This window comes from Melopsittacus undulatus, chromosome 4, assembly GCF_012275295.1.
Source record: "Melopsittacus undulatus isolate bMelUnd1 chromosome 4, bMelUnd1.mat.Z, whole genome shotgun sequence".
Classification (NCBI taxonomy): domain Eukaryota; kingdom Metazoa; phylum Chordata; class Aves; order Psittaciformes; family Psittaculidae; genus Melopsittacus; species Melopsittacus undulatus.
In genome coordinates, this window is record NC_047530.1 from 22,596,700 (window position 1) to 22,610,527 (window position 13,828).

Genomic DNA, 13,828 nt, shown 5'->3' on the forward strand with positions numbered 1-13,828 from the left:
ATGTACTTCAAGTTTATTATCACCAGTTAGCTTAAGAGAAAAAGGCACAACTGCTATACAATTTATTACACTGTCATCTCTACACAATAATGACTGACTGGGTATAGAAAAAAAAAATATTCTTCCTATTATTTGTGATGGGAACTGAGCAACATATTTCTGTTTTGTGAATAAAGATGACACAAGTCCCTTCACAGACTTTCTCATAATGATTTCCTTTTGCCCCATAAAAAAAGTTTCATATATGAGAATACCTGATGATATTTGTAAACACTGTCGTACAAGCACTAGAATTTTTCTTTGTGAGTGTGCATAAAATGTTTCTAAAAAAAAAAAAAAAAAACAGAAACCTTAGCTTTAACCTAGGCTTGGAAGAGGAACCTGCAAGGAAGGTCACAATAATGAACCTAGCTGGACACACTGACATAATCCATCACAGAACCACCAGATCTGTAAGATACACTGGAAAGTACTACTCCTGAACAAGCCCAGTGTTGTACGGCTATGGATGACTAAAGTAGATTACTAAAGCAGTACTAAAGATCTCTTGTGTTTGGGCATTTTTTCATTTAGTCAATTTATATCAAGTCAATGTGGACTGCAACACTGTAACTTTACAAGCAGCCAACTCGCTTGTGAAACACTGACATGTTTGTGAGAGCATGAGAGATTTTCTTTACCAAACACCAAGTCATATACATAAGAACTCCTACAAAGACAGACTAGTAGGCTGCTTTAAGAATTCTTTGCTAACATGCAAAATTAGTGGAAACTTTAGAAGTGGATCACGTATGTAAATTCTCTAAGAAAGAAAACATTGTTTTGTAGATCGCCACCTCACAAGGGCAGAGCTGAGTAACTCCATTTTGTGAACCAAGCAACTCCATCCAAATGGAATAAAAACCCCAGAATCATACAGCAGCAAAAGTAACAGCTGAGCAATCTGAGGGAATATGAGGATTTTCTATAAAATAGCTTAACTTCTCTCTGTAGTGTATTATTTAATACCCAACTCAGATGATGTTCCTAGCTGTATTTCACAGCTTTTTCTTCAAATCCTTGAAGGAAGAAACCTGAACACTCTCTTTGTAATTCAGGAAAAAATACACCACAGAGAGACTTGTTCACAATTTATGCGAAGTGCCACAGTTGTAGCAGCAGTTTCTTTCATTATGCAGCCTAGAATTTACATGCATCCTGTGTACCCAGTATCTCGATACAGTGGAAATAGGGGAAATTGATGCCTACCACTGAGATTACAGGTGTTCCTCTCTTGCACAACATGGCACATGCAAAGGGTACTGCTCATGGCCTTTTAGACCAGTGAGGATGTACCTCTTGATTACTAGGAGGAAGAGACTCACTGCTGGCCTTTCTATTTCCTAGAAGCTAATCACTAGATGGCAATAGGTCTTCACATTTAAGTCTAGTAGCATCAAACAGCATAAAGACGTCTCCACAAACACCTGTACCAGTCAATATTTTACTGGTATTTTACAAACTTTGTTTAGACAAATCATAGCTGAGCATTTAGGGAGCTGCTAGAAGAAAACACAGGCAGGTAGAGAATCATTACCTGATTTACAGTAATTCATTAAACTTCACAGAATCTAACATCCAAGTAATAATTTAATGATGATTTTCTCTGAAAAGAAGCCTATCTCCCTCCCAAAATTAAAGAAAAGCCTCTACTATTTGAGATTACCAGCTACTCATGCTAAAGGGTCACACTAATAAAATTAGTGCTATTAGGTTTTAGCCAGCAAGGAGCAATTTAAGCCCAAATACCTTACTTCTAGGTCTGGTGAAAATGTCTGACATGGCATGATGAATGTTTTCCCCACCCCTACCAATCAGGAATAAATGTTTAGTTCTTCCTACAGTGGTGTAATGCTAAGCTTACAGCTCTTGACAGTAGAAGGTCTGTGATTAAGGCACGTCAAATGTCATCAACATCTAAAAACCCCAGAAGTTGCAGTACTCATGCTTCTGAAAGCAACAGCTAAATAAATACTAAATGTTTTATCTGAACATGTTTTTACCAATTATCTTATAAAAAATAGGACACAGAGGCATGGAGCAAAGTACAATAAATTAAGAAGGTTGGTATTTGTTAGGGACAGGAACAATCGATGAACAAATAAAGATTCCCATTAAATTTCAGCTGTGAATATAAAGCAAATGTTATTAAGCTGCAGTAAGTTCAGAAGTTAGTTTTACAAGTTTCAACTGATCATACTGCACAAAGAAGTCACAGAGAATATTAAAGATTTTGCTTAATATTTTACACTACCATGACATTAATATTAGCCGAAACAGAAAGCAAAACTTTAAAGAAAACAAGTACTTTCCCCCACTTGGCAGTTTATTTATATGTGCCATCACAGCAGAGTTACTTACCCCCACTTGCATATTCCATTATTAAATAGAGAGTTTTGTCAGTTTCAATGACTTCAAACAGCTTCACTAGAAAAAAAAGCCATTTATTAATCAGTTAACTAGTTGCAGAAGTATTATGTTAACCCCACAGAGAATTCTGTCAAAGACACAAACTATTTGCTTACTGCTTGACAACATCAGACTACTACCCTAAAGAAGCCTGTTCTGTTCTTAAATGGAAAATACTGTCAACTCATACCGAACAAATTTTCTCAAGAAACAATACTTTGTTTCCCATACATGGGAAAAGTAACTGAAACAGAACTTCAAAGATCTGAGCATCAGAAAAAAGCCCTTTTTATGCACTGAACTGACATACATGGTGACAAATGAGTTACCAGTCAGTTTGCTAGCAGTCCCATGACAACACTGTATCATTTCAAAGTGTAATACAAAACAACTTTCTGATCACTTTTTAGTTTTGGTATATGCTTATTTTTAATGAGAGCCTGAATTGAGTCAAAATCAGTATTACGCTCAAAAGGAACAAAATTATCAGTTAGCTATACAGCAAAAGTTTTATGCAAAGGGACAAAAGTGTTCTGGGTTTGGTTTGTTTGTTTGAATACACAGCTCTTAAAAAGTATTTATTACTGCTACCCTACATGAAATTCAAACCCTAGAGTAGAATCATCTTTTAAAATCATACCACAACAATTTTAACAGTGAAAATGCTAAATTTCTCCTGAGTTGGAAATTGTGTGAAAGAAACAAGGTACCTATATTTGGGTGATTTAGGATCTTCATTATTCTTACTTCTCTGAAGAGCTGAAATAAAGATAAAACGAGAAACGAGTTAACAGAACAGCTAAAACACATTCTTTCTAAAGCCTGATCATTTTCATAATACTTAAACACAAAGGGCAAACATTACTATTAGCGTATCAGTGAATTTCATGGAATAAACACTTACTGGAAGGAAGAGTTAAGTGCCTGCTTCTGTTAACACCCCTCCCCAAACAAATCAACCCTCAAAAAACTGAAAACAATCAGAAGACTCCAGACAGCTCAGAAGATAAATGATCTTAGCTCTGTGGTTCACAGACATCTGGGGCCAGAAAACGGCTACAAGCCCACGCAGCTTCTTGCTGGCCAGTACATCTCACATCATCTTTCACCCCTTCACAGAAAATACCGTTTCCAAAGTTTTATGAACCCATACCACAGCACCTTCTGCAGGCCACTACAGCATGCTGTTGGTATGAATTCACCTCTCTTCAGTACTTCATTAAAGCCATGGAACTACTGTGCTACAACAGGAACTTACAGGTGAAAAATCAGCTGCTTATACTACACGAAAAGTATATTATCCAACTACACCAACAAGGAGGAAGCTTTTAGGAGATCTGAGAAGGCGAGGCTCTCCCTTGGTCATTCAGAAGTGTTCCTATGAGTCAACTGAGGCATGGTAGCATCTAGTCCTGAGTTTGTCACTGCACCTCCACTGACTCACTGCCAGAAATCCAGCCTTTGAGCCTGCTCAGCCAGTACAACACACTGAACATACTTGCCAAAATTAACAGACAAAATATGGTGTTTTCCTTGACCCTGGCAGACAGAAAAAACATCATTACTTCAGGGGTTGAGCCTCAAAGGGATCAGCTTGCTCCCACCCTCTTCACTATCCACCTTCCCATGCTACACGACTGTACTGCTTCCATTTATGTAAGCATTGGTGTTAACCCAGACTGACTCACAAGGTCCATGAATTAATTAATAGAAAAATTTCACAAAACACACGACTCTCCCAAATAAAAACACTCTACCTCTCAAGTTTCCTGTCGCAGGTCCCTTGCCCACCTCAGCACATCTATTTTGGCATGATGGGTAAGTAAGTCTAACTGCCCATTTGACATCAACCCTAATGCCGTTACATCAACGGTGCTGCATCCAGAGACCACACACCGATTGTAAGGATCTTGGCTCTCCCCCCACAGCACCAATACCCACATGAAGGTTTTGCTTGAGCTATTACTTCCAAAGTGTTCAACTCTGCCTGTCACACAGAGTAAATTCTGTCCTCCTGCAACTGGAGGATAATACAGGAATGACATATTATTAACAAACCACAAATGAAAACAAAATCTATTACTGATCAGCTGTTAATTATCTTCCCATCTGAAAACTCTTCTGCAACAGACAATTAGAAGATGCAAGTAAATCTGAGTGTAATACTAAAAATGTCATAGGTGGTGTTACTGCAATATAAAACATTGCTTTTAATCAAGCTGGTTAATAGCAATGAAATAAAAGTAGTTCCACTTCTTCCAGAAAAGAACCAAGATTTAAAAAAAAAAAAAATCACTACGACTATTATTGAAGTGCAAATGTTATTGTATTTGGAAAACCCCCAAACTTCTCTTTTCTGGCAGTATGCTATATGGCAGTCAAGAGTGTAGCTGTTCTGCCTCTGCAGCTCCCCCCATGCCAGCTCAAGACTCCAGAGGATTGATGCTCTGAAGCACTGATTATTTTCTAAGAGCATGCTTCAAAAAGAGGGAGTTATCAAGAGGTTTTATCACAAACCTAACATCAACTTCTACAGAAATACCAGCAATGTAACAGATCGTACTGAACTTAATGTAAAGAGACTGAAGCAGAATGAAAGTCCCCAGCTCCACAGGAATGCAGACTTAAAGAGAAAAGAGTTTGTAAATAAGAGATAACAGCATTCTTATTAACAGTAAGGAAGCAAAAAATGCTGCTGCACTATTCGCCTCAGGTCAGATTTCAGATAAAGACATTTAGTATGTCTTCTTATTACTAATGACTCAAAAAAATCTATAGGTGCACTTACTCAATAAAAGCAAAACAAAGTGAAACACAGGAAATAAATAGAAAACAACCAGTCAAACAAAAATCTTTGTGCCTCTGTGTCTTTTAATAAAAGAAAATGAGAAGTGGGATGCAAATAAATAAATAGGAAAAAAAAAATCCCCAAAACACCAAACCAGAATTTAGAGATTAGCTGTTCTAACCATTCTCTGCTTTCTGATGTTTCTGTAAAGGCTAAGATTTGAGAAGCAGTCCTCACTGCACTGCCCAACAGACCTTCTCCCCCATGTGAAAAGAACACTACCTGGACACAAACTAAAACCAAACAGCTTGCCAAATACATTTACTTATCATTATCCAGGTCTGTGCCTGACACTTTCTTAGATGACAAGCTGCTTAAAAGCAATCAGGATTGATTGATCAAGTCTATTCTTTGGCCATGCAAAGTAATTTCAAAACCTATGCATGTGTGTTTTCTTCTTCTCAAGAGACGTAAGTAATTTGCCTATTTTTTAAAAATCTATGTTATTCCTGGAGCTTTTTCATATATATCATTAGACAAAGTAGGCTACTTCACCATCACTCTCTTGATCAGCAGAAATTTAAAAGCAGTTGAATCTATTTTTTGCTTATTTTTTCATTCAGTTCTGCTGAATTCGTGTATAATATACTCTGAATACTCCACTAATACTTTTAATGGCAGCTTATGTAACAGAAAGCCTCTGGTCAGCTTTTGAAGTTTGGAAGAGTTTGCTTAATTCACTCTCAATTGACTGTTGGTATCTTCCACCCCCAATACTCAGATAAAGCCTGCTGGGTCAGACTCTCACCAAGGGTAACTCCACTGTTGATGCTACAAAAAATTCTAAGCAAATATCCATAGTCTGCTATACAAATAGCTTCTACATTTCAGAGAATCATAGAATTGGTTGGGTTAGAAAGGACCTTAAAGTTGGCCATCTAATTTTCACCTCTCTGCCACACACAGGGACATCTTGCACCAGATCAGGCTGCTGAAAGCCCTGTCCAACACGGCCTTGAACACTGCCAGCGAAGGGGCAGCCACAGTCTCTCTGGGCAACCTGTGCCAGTGTCTCACCACTCTCATTTTAAAGAATTTCTTCCTAATACCTAATCTAAATCTACCCTCTTTCAGCTTAAAGCCATTACCCCTTGTCCTATCCCCACATGCCCTTGTAGAAGTCCATCTCCAGCTTTCTTGTAGACCCCCTTTAGCTACTGGAAGGCTGGTAGGTGGTCTCCCTGGAGCCTTCTCTTCTCCAAACTGAACAACCCTATCTGTCTCAGCCTGTCTTCATCGGAGAAGTACTCCAGCCCTCTGATCATCTTGGTGGCCCTCCTCTGGACTCGCTCCAACAGGTCCGTGTCATTCTTATGTTTGGGGCTGCAGAACTGAAAGCAGTACTCCAGGTGGGATCTTAAGAGAGCAGAGAAAAGGGAAAGAATCCCCTCCCTTGACCTGCTTGATGGTCACACTCCCTCTGATGCAGCTCAGGACACACCTAACTTTCTGGGGTGCAAGCACACACTGATGGCTCATGTTCAGCTTTTTATCAATCAATATCCCTGAGTTCCTCTCCTCAGGGCTGCTCTCAAACCACTCTCTGCTCATCCTGTATCTGTGCTTGAGATTGCCCTGACCCAGGTGCAGGACCTTGCACTTGGCCTGTTGAACTTCATGAGGCTCTCAGAGACCCACCTCTCAAGTGTGTCAAGGTCCTCATCCTTTTCTTGCAGGTTTTAAAATACTGATTGACCCGTGGTCAGAAAGAGCATGGTCCATGTTAAAAGTGATGTTAAAGAACTCTGAAAAGCTTTAACAAAAAAATGGCCCAAACAAGTGGCAAAACATCTGCACATAATGAACAAAAATATTTGGCTGAGGAGCCAAGAGCTAGAAAAGGAAAATGAGAAATGACATAGTACTAGTACAAGGGCTTGGTAAAAAAGCCCAAAACCTTACATAAAATGGCATTGCTAATTCAAAAGAAAAAAAAAATAAAAGAAACCCAATAAACTGCCTTTTTTTTTGTCTAGGAGGAAGTGAACTATTACATCAGCACTTGTTTCCAGTGAGACCGATACTGGGACTGGGTACACAAGGAACTGGGTACACAAGTACATTTGCAGACAACAGGCATCATGACTAACACCACCAGCATGTGAAAAAAGCTCTAAGAATTCCCTTTTCTTTCAAAGCAGGGAAGTACCAGTTACAGTTTCCTCCTCACTAAGCAAGAGCAGCAGAGTAGTAATTAGGTCCCAAAACAACAGTTAAGAGTAGCTGCATGTGGCTACCAGACTTCCTCAGTGGCAGACAAGAAACCCAACTCTTCTGAAGAGCTGCGCTGTTGAATATTGAACTGTGAGGACTGCAGCCACCTGCAGCTTACTGTGAGGGCATACTAAGAATTATTGCTCCAGAAAGCAAAGCAAGTCCTTAACAGGGTTAACTTCTTTCTGTCAGCTGAAGTATCAGTGTGGAAGACATAATACAAAGAAATCAGAACTGGCAGCCTTAATCACCATTTGTGTCCCCACCTAAGGATGAGGAGGCTATGCGGCTATACTGCAGCTGAGACACTACACACCACACCCTTGCCTCAGAGCAGCCCTTCCCTCCCCACCATACCTCAAATATTTTATCGCTCTCTCCAGCAGCACAAGGACAAGAAGTGCTTCCATCCTAGCTTCCCTGCATCTACAGGTTGTGTGCTCAACTGGCTTCAAAAGCAATGAGTCTACAGCACTGCTGACAGTGCCGCGGGAAAAGGGGCGGGGGTTTGCAAAAAAAAGCCTTAACCAAGGAAAATCGCTAGGTAATGTTGTGCATTCACTCTGCTTACTGTGGCAATCAGGCATTTCAGAAAATTCGTTTCAATTTTTGAATTGAGAACAGACGTACCTTGCTAAATTTTCTTCTGTGCTAATATAACAAATGAGCTTAGAGAGGACAGTGCATCAGCAATCTCACTCCCCAAATTTGATCTGATTTCTACCCCACTGTTTTGTACTATTCTTCCAGACTCCATTAACGAAAACAAGACCCATTTACAAATCACACTTTATAATCTAGTTTTATAAATTGTAAATAAAAATGAAATTACAGATACACAAGACAACACCGAGCAGGCTGAAACCCAGAAACCAAAGGGCCCAAGGGCCAACAAGCACACCTCCAGCTTGTGGCTTTGCTAACTGAACCTGTGACTTGTAAAACATTTGCTTTGTACTTTAATATGAGCTCAAGGTAGCCTTGTGGCGCAATCTCAAGACAACATTTGAAGGGTTAAGATTTTACATATTTGTCTGAAAACAAAATGGGCTCTCTACTTTTCTCTGACCATGCTTCCCATGCCCTGAACCCTCTCCTTTATATCACACAGCTTTTGTTCTTCTTCCAAATGCTCCAAGCATTTAGTAATTTTTTTCAGGTCTTCCCAGTTGCACAGATCTGCCACACAAATCAACTCTACCTAATCCATGGCATTACCCAATTTTCATTTCACTTCCTCTCTGCATACCCAGAAATTGCCAATAACTACAGAGATTAAGCTGAAAAAGAAATAAAAGAGAAAACTGGAAACACATTATCTACTTTTACCCATTCTACAGAATCTGCAGGAAGCTGATACCTGCTCAGATGAGAGAACCTTTCTTCTATAGGCTATTCTTTGCCTCTCAACCAAACCACAGAACGTAAGAACTTGTGTGTTTTTCCAATTTACTTTTGCACTATTCATTTTGATAAAAACATCTTGTTGCACGATCTCTTTAGCATTTGCATAAGATCCGAATGTGTATATTCTCCAGTTTACTCTAGTTATGCTATTTCATTTTGTTTGCAGGTAGTTCTGGGTATTCTCTCATTCAAACAGAAATATTGCAAGGAGCTTTTTTTATCAAAGTTCTCAAAAGTAAACAAAAAGCTTTTTGACTACAGCACTTAAAAGGACAGAGTTAGAAAAGTCCTAGGTAAAAGAACATTTAAATGTACTTCCTGTAGGCACTCCAAAGCAGACTGGTCGCCTTGATCAAAGAGCATGATTGATCGCTACTTACTAAAATAGATAAGGCGATACAATTGTAACAGCACACATTAAACATTTGAGGCTAGAGGGAAGAAACCAGAATAGCCATGCCCCAATTCATTCCATAAAACTGCATCACCTCTCCTCCTGCAAACTACATGACAGACATAGATACTACCTGGCCTCCAGCACAAAGGCAGTATTTTCAAGTTTAAGAGGACAGAAGGTAAGCTTTCTATTTGTAAGTTTAACAAAGTGACCAGCATGAAGAAGACATAAGGACATGACACCATGTACACAGCTCTGCACGAGTTCACCCTGAATAACTGCAGGGCTGTCAAAAATATCTTTTACAAAACTAGTTATTAAATACTGTAGTCAGATGTGTGCAATGTATGCAATGCTTCAGATTCTCCAGCACAGGCATTCAGGGTTAATAGAAAGTGGGAGTGAAACAAAACAATGCGATTGGAAGATTAAATGCAAAAACCTACCTTTTGTAGACTAGTTGGGTTCAACTGTGTTTTGTCAATTATTTTTATGGCGACCTAAAGGAAGAGTTCATAATCAGTATTTTCCATGTGAACAATGCAGCATTATTACAAGATGGTCAAATCCAGTAACAAAAATTGAAAACATAAATGTTATACAAAACCCACTCAGTTTCTTCAGCAAATTATGTACTCCTATTTGAAGTAAAAACATTTGAAATTAACAGCTAAACTGTAACTTATTTCTACTGCAATAAACTAAACAGCAGAGTGGAAAACAAAACCCCCTGAGTATTTTAAGCATATTAAGATGAGAAGCTTGCTTAGTCTTTTGCTTGACATTGAGACCATCACGCTTACAACAGTGGAAGCTCCAACACCAGAAAGTGCTCAGATAGAGAGCAGTGTGCCTACAGATAATGGTTACACAGTGTAATTACACAACAGATTACACAGTACTGACTGAGCACTGGCAGTTTGTGAAGATGCTTCTAAAAGCAGAGATTTCAGAATGAAGTCATTCCAGACAGATTTAGCAGGAACTAAGTTCACCTTTGGAAATTCACTGAGTATTTGTATCAATTTTCTCCCTGATGGATATGAAAAGGATTATCACTCATTCATCAAGAGAACCCCACTGGTTGTAATAAAACGATCTGGGCAAGTTCACTCCTTTACTGGTTCTCATCTTTTCATTAAATACTGCACAGAAATATGAAAGAAGAACATAAAAATTTCACAAAATAATCAAAAGCTAAATTCAGTACCATGGTTAAGTAGTCATAACCTGACGATTTGAGGCAATGAACAGGCAAAAGCCTAGCTTCAGTGCAATGCAATTTGGATACAGGATGAGTTAGAACAGGAAACATGAATCTTTTGAGAATTACATGCCAACTGGTATTTTTCCTTTCTAAATTAAAGGCTAAACATACCAGAAGAAACTCCACAGAAGCCAAGGAGATGGTGTCTCTCTAAGAAGCAAGATGCTGCAACTCAGCTGATTATAATACCTCACCGGTGCAAAGCAAGGGCTTTCCATTTCCCTTCAATTTTTGGCTCAAACAGTATATGCTGCTACTCCCCATGCCACATCTCCCATTTCCCTGCATTGCTTTGTGCTGTCTTTGCCATCTCATTAACTTGGGGATAGTAACATATGGAATAAGGAGTATATTACATCAAAGCAAATTCATATTCATACATTCAAGCGCAAAAACCACATGGATGGATCACCATGATGGAGAGAGGAAGAGGGGAACAGAGTGTTCAATGCTTGGGTGCATCACAAAACTGGGTGACAGATATGGTGTTTTCTGAAACTGAGCTTCAAGATTTATTTTGATTCCTTCTAGATGCAAGATATGATGATACATCACCAAAAAATCATTTGAGAATACTTTTGCTTTGGGGAGTATTTTCTTCTAAGGTATGCTACTGAAATTAAAGATCACTATTTCCAGAGGCAGAATTCCATTGCAAAACCCCTTGAGAAATCACTTCAAAAATACAAATAAACACATTAAGCAATAGGTATTTTTACATTAGCAACTGTGTACGAAACCAAGAAAGATCTTTATCTCTACCTTTATGCCTGTTGAACTATTGTCAAGAAGGTAACAAAGTTACTCACTTCCTACAATCCCTTATAAATCCGTGTTGGACACAGGATAACCACTGTCCTTGTCAATAGTAGATGTTATTTCAAAGTCAGTTGGTGTCCCAGGGCTGCCCATGCCCCAGAAGACGGCTGCTTGCTTGGTAAGTGCATTCCACTCAGAAAAGGCTTTCAGTTCTGTGTTCTAAACTATAACAATTATGTCAGTCTTTGGAAGATTGTTTTAACCCATGATGCCTTAAGGTTATTGGGTTTCTGCAAAACACAGCTCACCTCTCTCACTTGTGCATTGGTGCCAGATGATCAGAGAGGTCTCACACTGGCAAACAAAGTCGGCCCTGGAGATACAGGATAGGTACACACCTCAGTTTTCTTAATGGCAGACTCAAAGGCCTGTTCAGTGCACTAATTATAGCCTTAGCGGCAGGCCGAATTTAGAGAATTCCTATCCATGTGAACACCGAGAGTACAATGTGTTAACATTGGCTGTGAGAGCTTGAACCCATCATCAGAACAGGCAGCAATTTCAGGTGTCTTGATAAGGTCTCCAAATCACAGGCAAAGGGAGCCTATCCCCAAGAATAGTTCTGACAAGCCTGAGAAAGAAAATCCTCCATTTTACTAAGCATAGTTAAAAAAGTTCAAATTGCCTTCCACTCTGCTCTCTTTGCACAAACTGAATCCGGAACGGTTTCAAGTATTGTGTGGTATGGCCAATGCTAGAGGAACACAAGTCCACCTATGCTGTTACATCACTGCATCATCTATTATATTCTGTGTGAGATCATCAGTAGAATTAAAATCAACTTTGCTTTCACCATTCACAATAACACAACTTAAAACATTCCTCCTACATGACTTGAATGAGGGAGTTAATCAGAATTTGAGACGCTGAGCAAACTGGCCAAACTGCTACCATTCAGAATGTTTTCTTGCTCTTAAATTTCACTTTTTCCAAGAGAAGAACAGAAAGAAGATGGCAATAGATTCCCTGGAGTCAGACTTGGATCCTGAAAGAATCCTGTCTCACTAGGAAACTTCAACTTCCTGGCTATTAACTGAACACATGCTTTTAATGAACAGAAGGATCCATACATTTTTGGCTGTGACTCCAACCACCTCAGTAACAGTAAAAGGTAGTTTTATCTCTTTAAACTGATTTTGCAAGTATGGAAAACTTGCCAGAAGAAATAACCTTTGATAAATTACAACAGAAAATACAGAGCTTAAAGTAAAAGAATTAACAATAGCAGATTTACAGTGAAGATTTTTTGTTTTGAAAGAGCAGATAGACTTGAATAGTACTCTTCTAGACAGATGATCTTGAAGGAGTGTTTCCAAACACCAGCTCTAGTGCAGTGAAACTAATCCCACCTCCATAACTGCAGTGAGAAGGCCACACACTTCTTGGCAGGACAATCCAACTTCCCCAGTTAGGCTGATGTTCTGATCACCCCCCAAAGGGCTAAACATTTCTCCCTTTCTGTAATTTGAGGCTGGGCTCTTAACATACATGCTGCAGACACACTGAAGATGGAAATGAAAGAGAGCCCTGGAACTTACTCCAGTTAAAAACATGAAAGCTGTATCTCAAGCAACAGGAAAATACATACTGAAGGACTCCAGGTATAAGGAGATGAGCAACTACCCTAGAAGGATGCTTGAACAAACATACCATCCTCCCAAGAAGTGCCAGAAAAGTGCTGATCCGCTGCATGATTTATTTAGAAGTTAATCAGTGCAGAGATATAAGGAAGGAATTGCCATAAAGTATAACTGAACTGGAAATTTAACATTAATAGCCACACAGATAACAAAAAGAAGTAGGGTTCAAATACAGCAAGGATACAGCAGAGTCATTTAAGCGTGTCTCCCAAAGCTAGTATTTTATTGTAGGTTTTGGTACATAAGATGGAAAAAAGAAGAGGAGCAAAGACAGGACAGCCAGTACGAATGAGTGTGTAAAGCCTGAAAACACAGACTCGGGAAGATGAGTGATGTGTATCTGAGTCCAGACTGAGAACTTTATCCCTGAATTCTGAAGAGTGGCGGGTTTAAAAAGGAGGAAGGGGAGGAAGGCATTCTTGTAGCATGGATTTCCAACAGCTATCAAGAACAAAATGGCAGTGCAGGTTTAGAAATTATCAGACTTTTTTTAATTATCAGACTTCTTTTTTTCCCTAGTAGAACCATTTACCACAAAATTCTTGAACTCAAAACTCTCAAGGGGAAATACACAGAAACAGGCAGAAGGGTTAAATGCAGTACATTTTCCCAAGTTAATTCTGCCCCAGGGAAACAAACAATATATGACTACCTGGACTACTGTAAAGCCTCATGTAGGAGGATGCACAAAAATTACTGAACTAGATAAGTTGAAATGTGCACAGAACTTTTTTAATTAAAAGAAGTGGCTAAAGAGATACCAAGTTAGAAATAAATGAGTAAGAGTT

General features: G+C 39.0%; 1 protein-coding gene across 11 annotated transcripts in view; it reads right to left on the reverse strand.

Annotated features, from left to right (window-relative positions):
- MARK3 (microtubule affinity regulating kinase 3) overlaps window positions 1-13,828 on the reverse strand; it is a 62,163-nt gene that overhangs the window by 33,084 nt on the left and 15,251 nt on the right. For all 11 annotated transcript variants that reach the window (XM_031049351.2, XM_013129159.3, XM_031049357.2 and 8 more), the window contains 3 exons: window positions 9,761-9,814; window positions 3,159-3,207; window positions 2,401-2,466 (listed from right to left, as the gene is read on the reverse strand). In XM_031049351.2, the coding sequence (XP_030905211.1) occupies window positions 2,401-2,466; window positions 3,159-3,207; window positions 9,761-9,814 (169 nt within the window). The remainder of the gene's footprint in view (window positions 1-2,400; window positions 2,467-3,158; window positions 3,208-9,760; window positions 9,815-13,828) is intronic.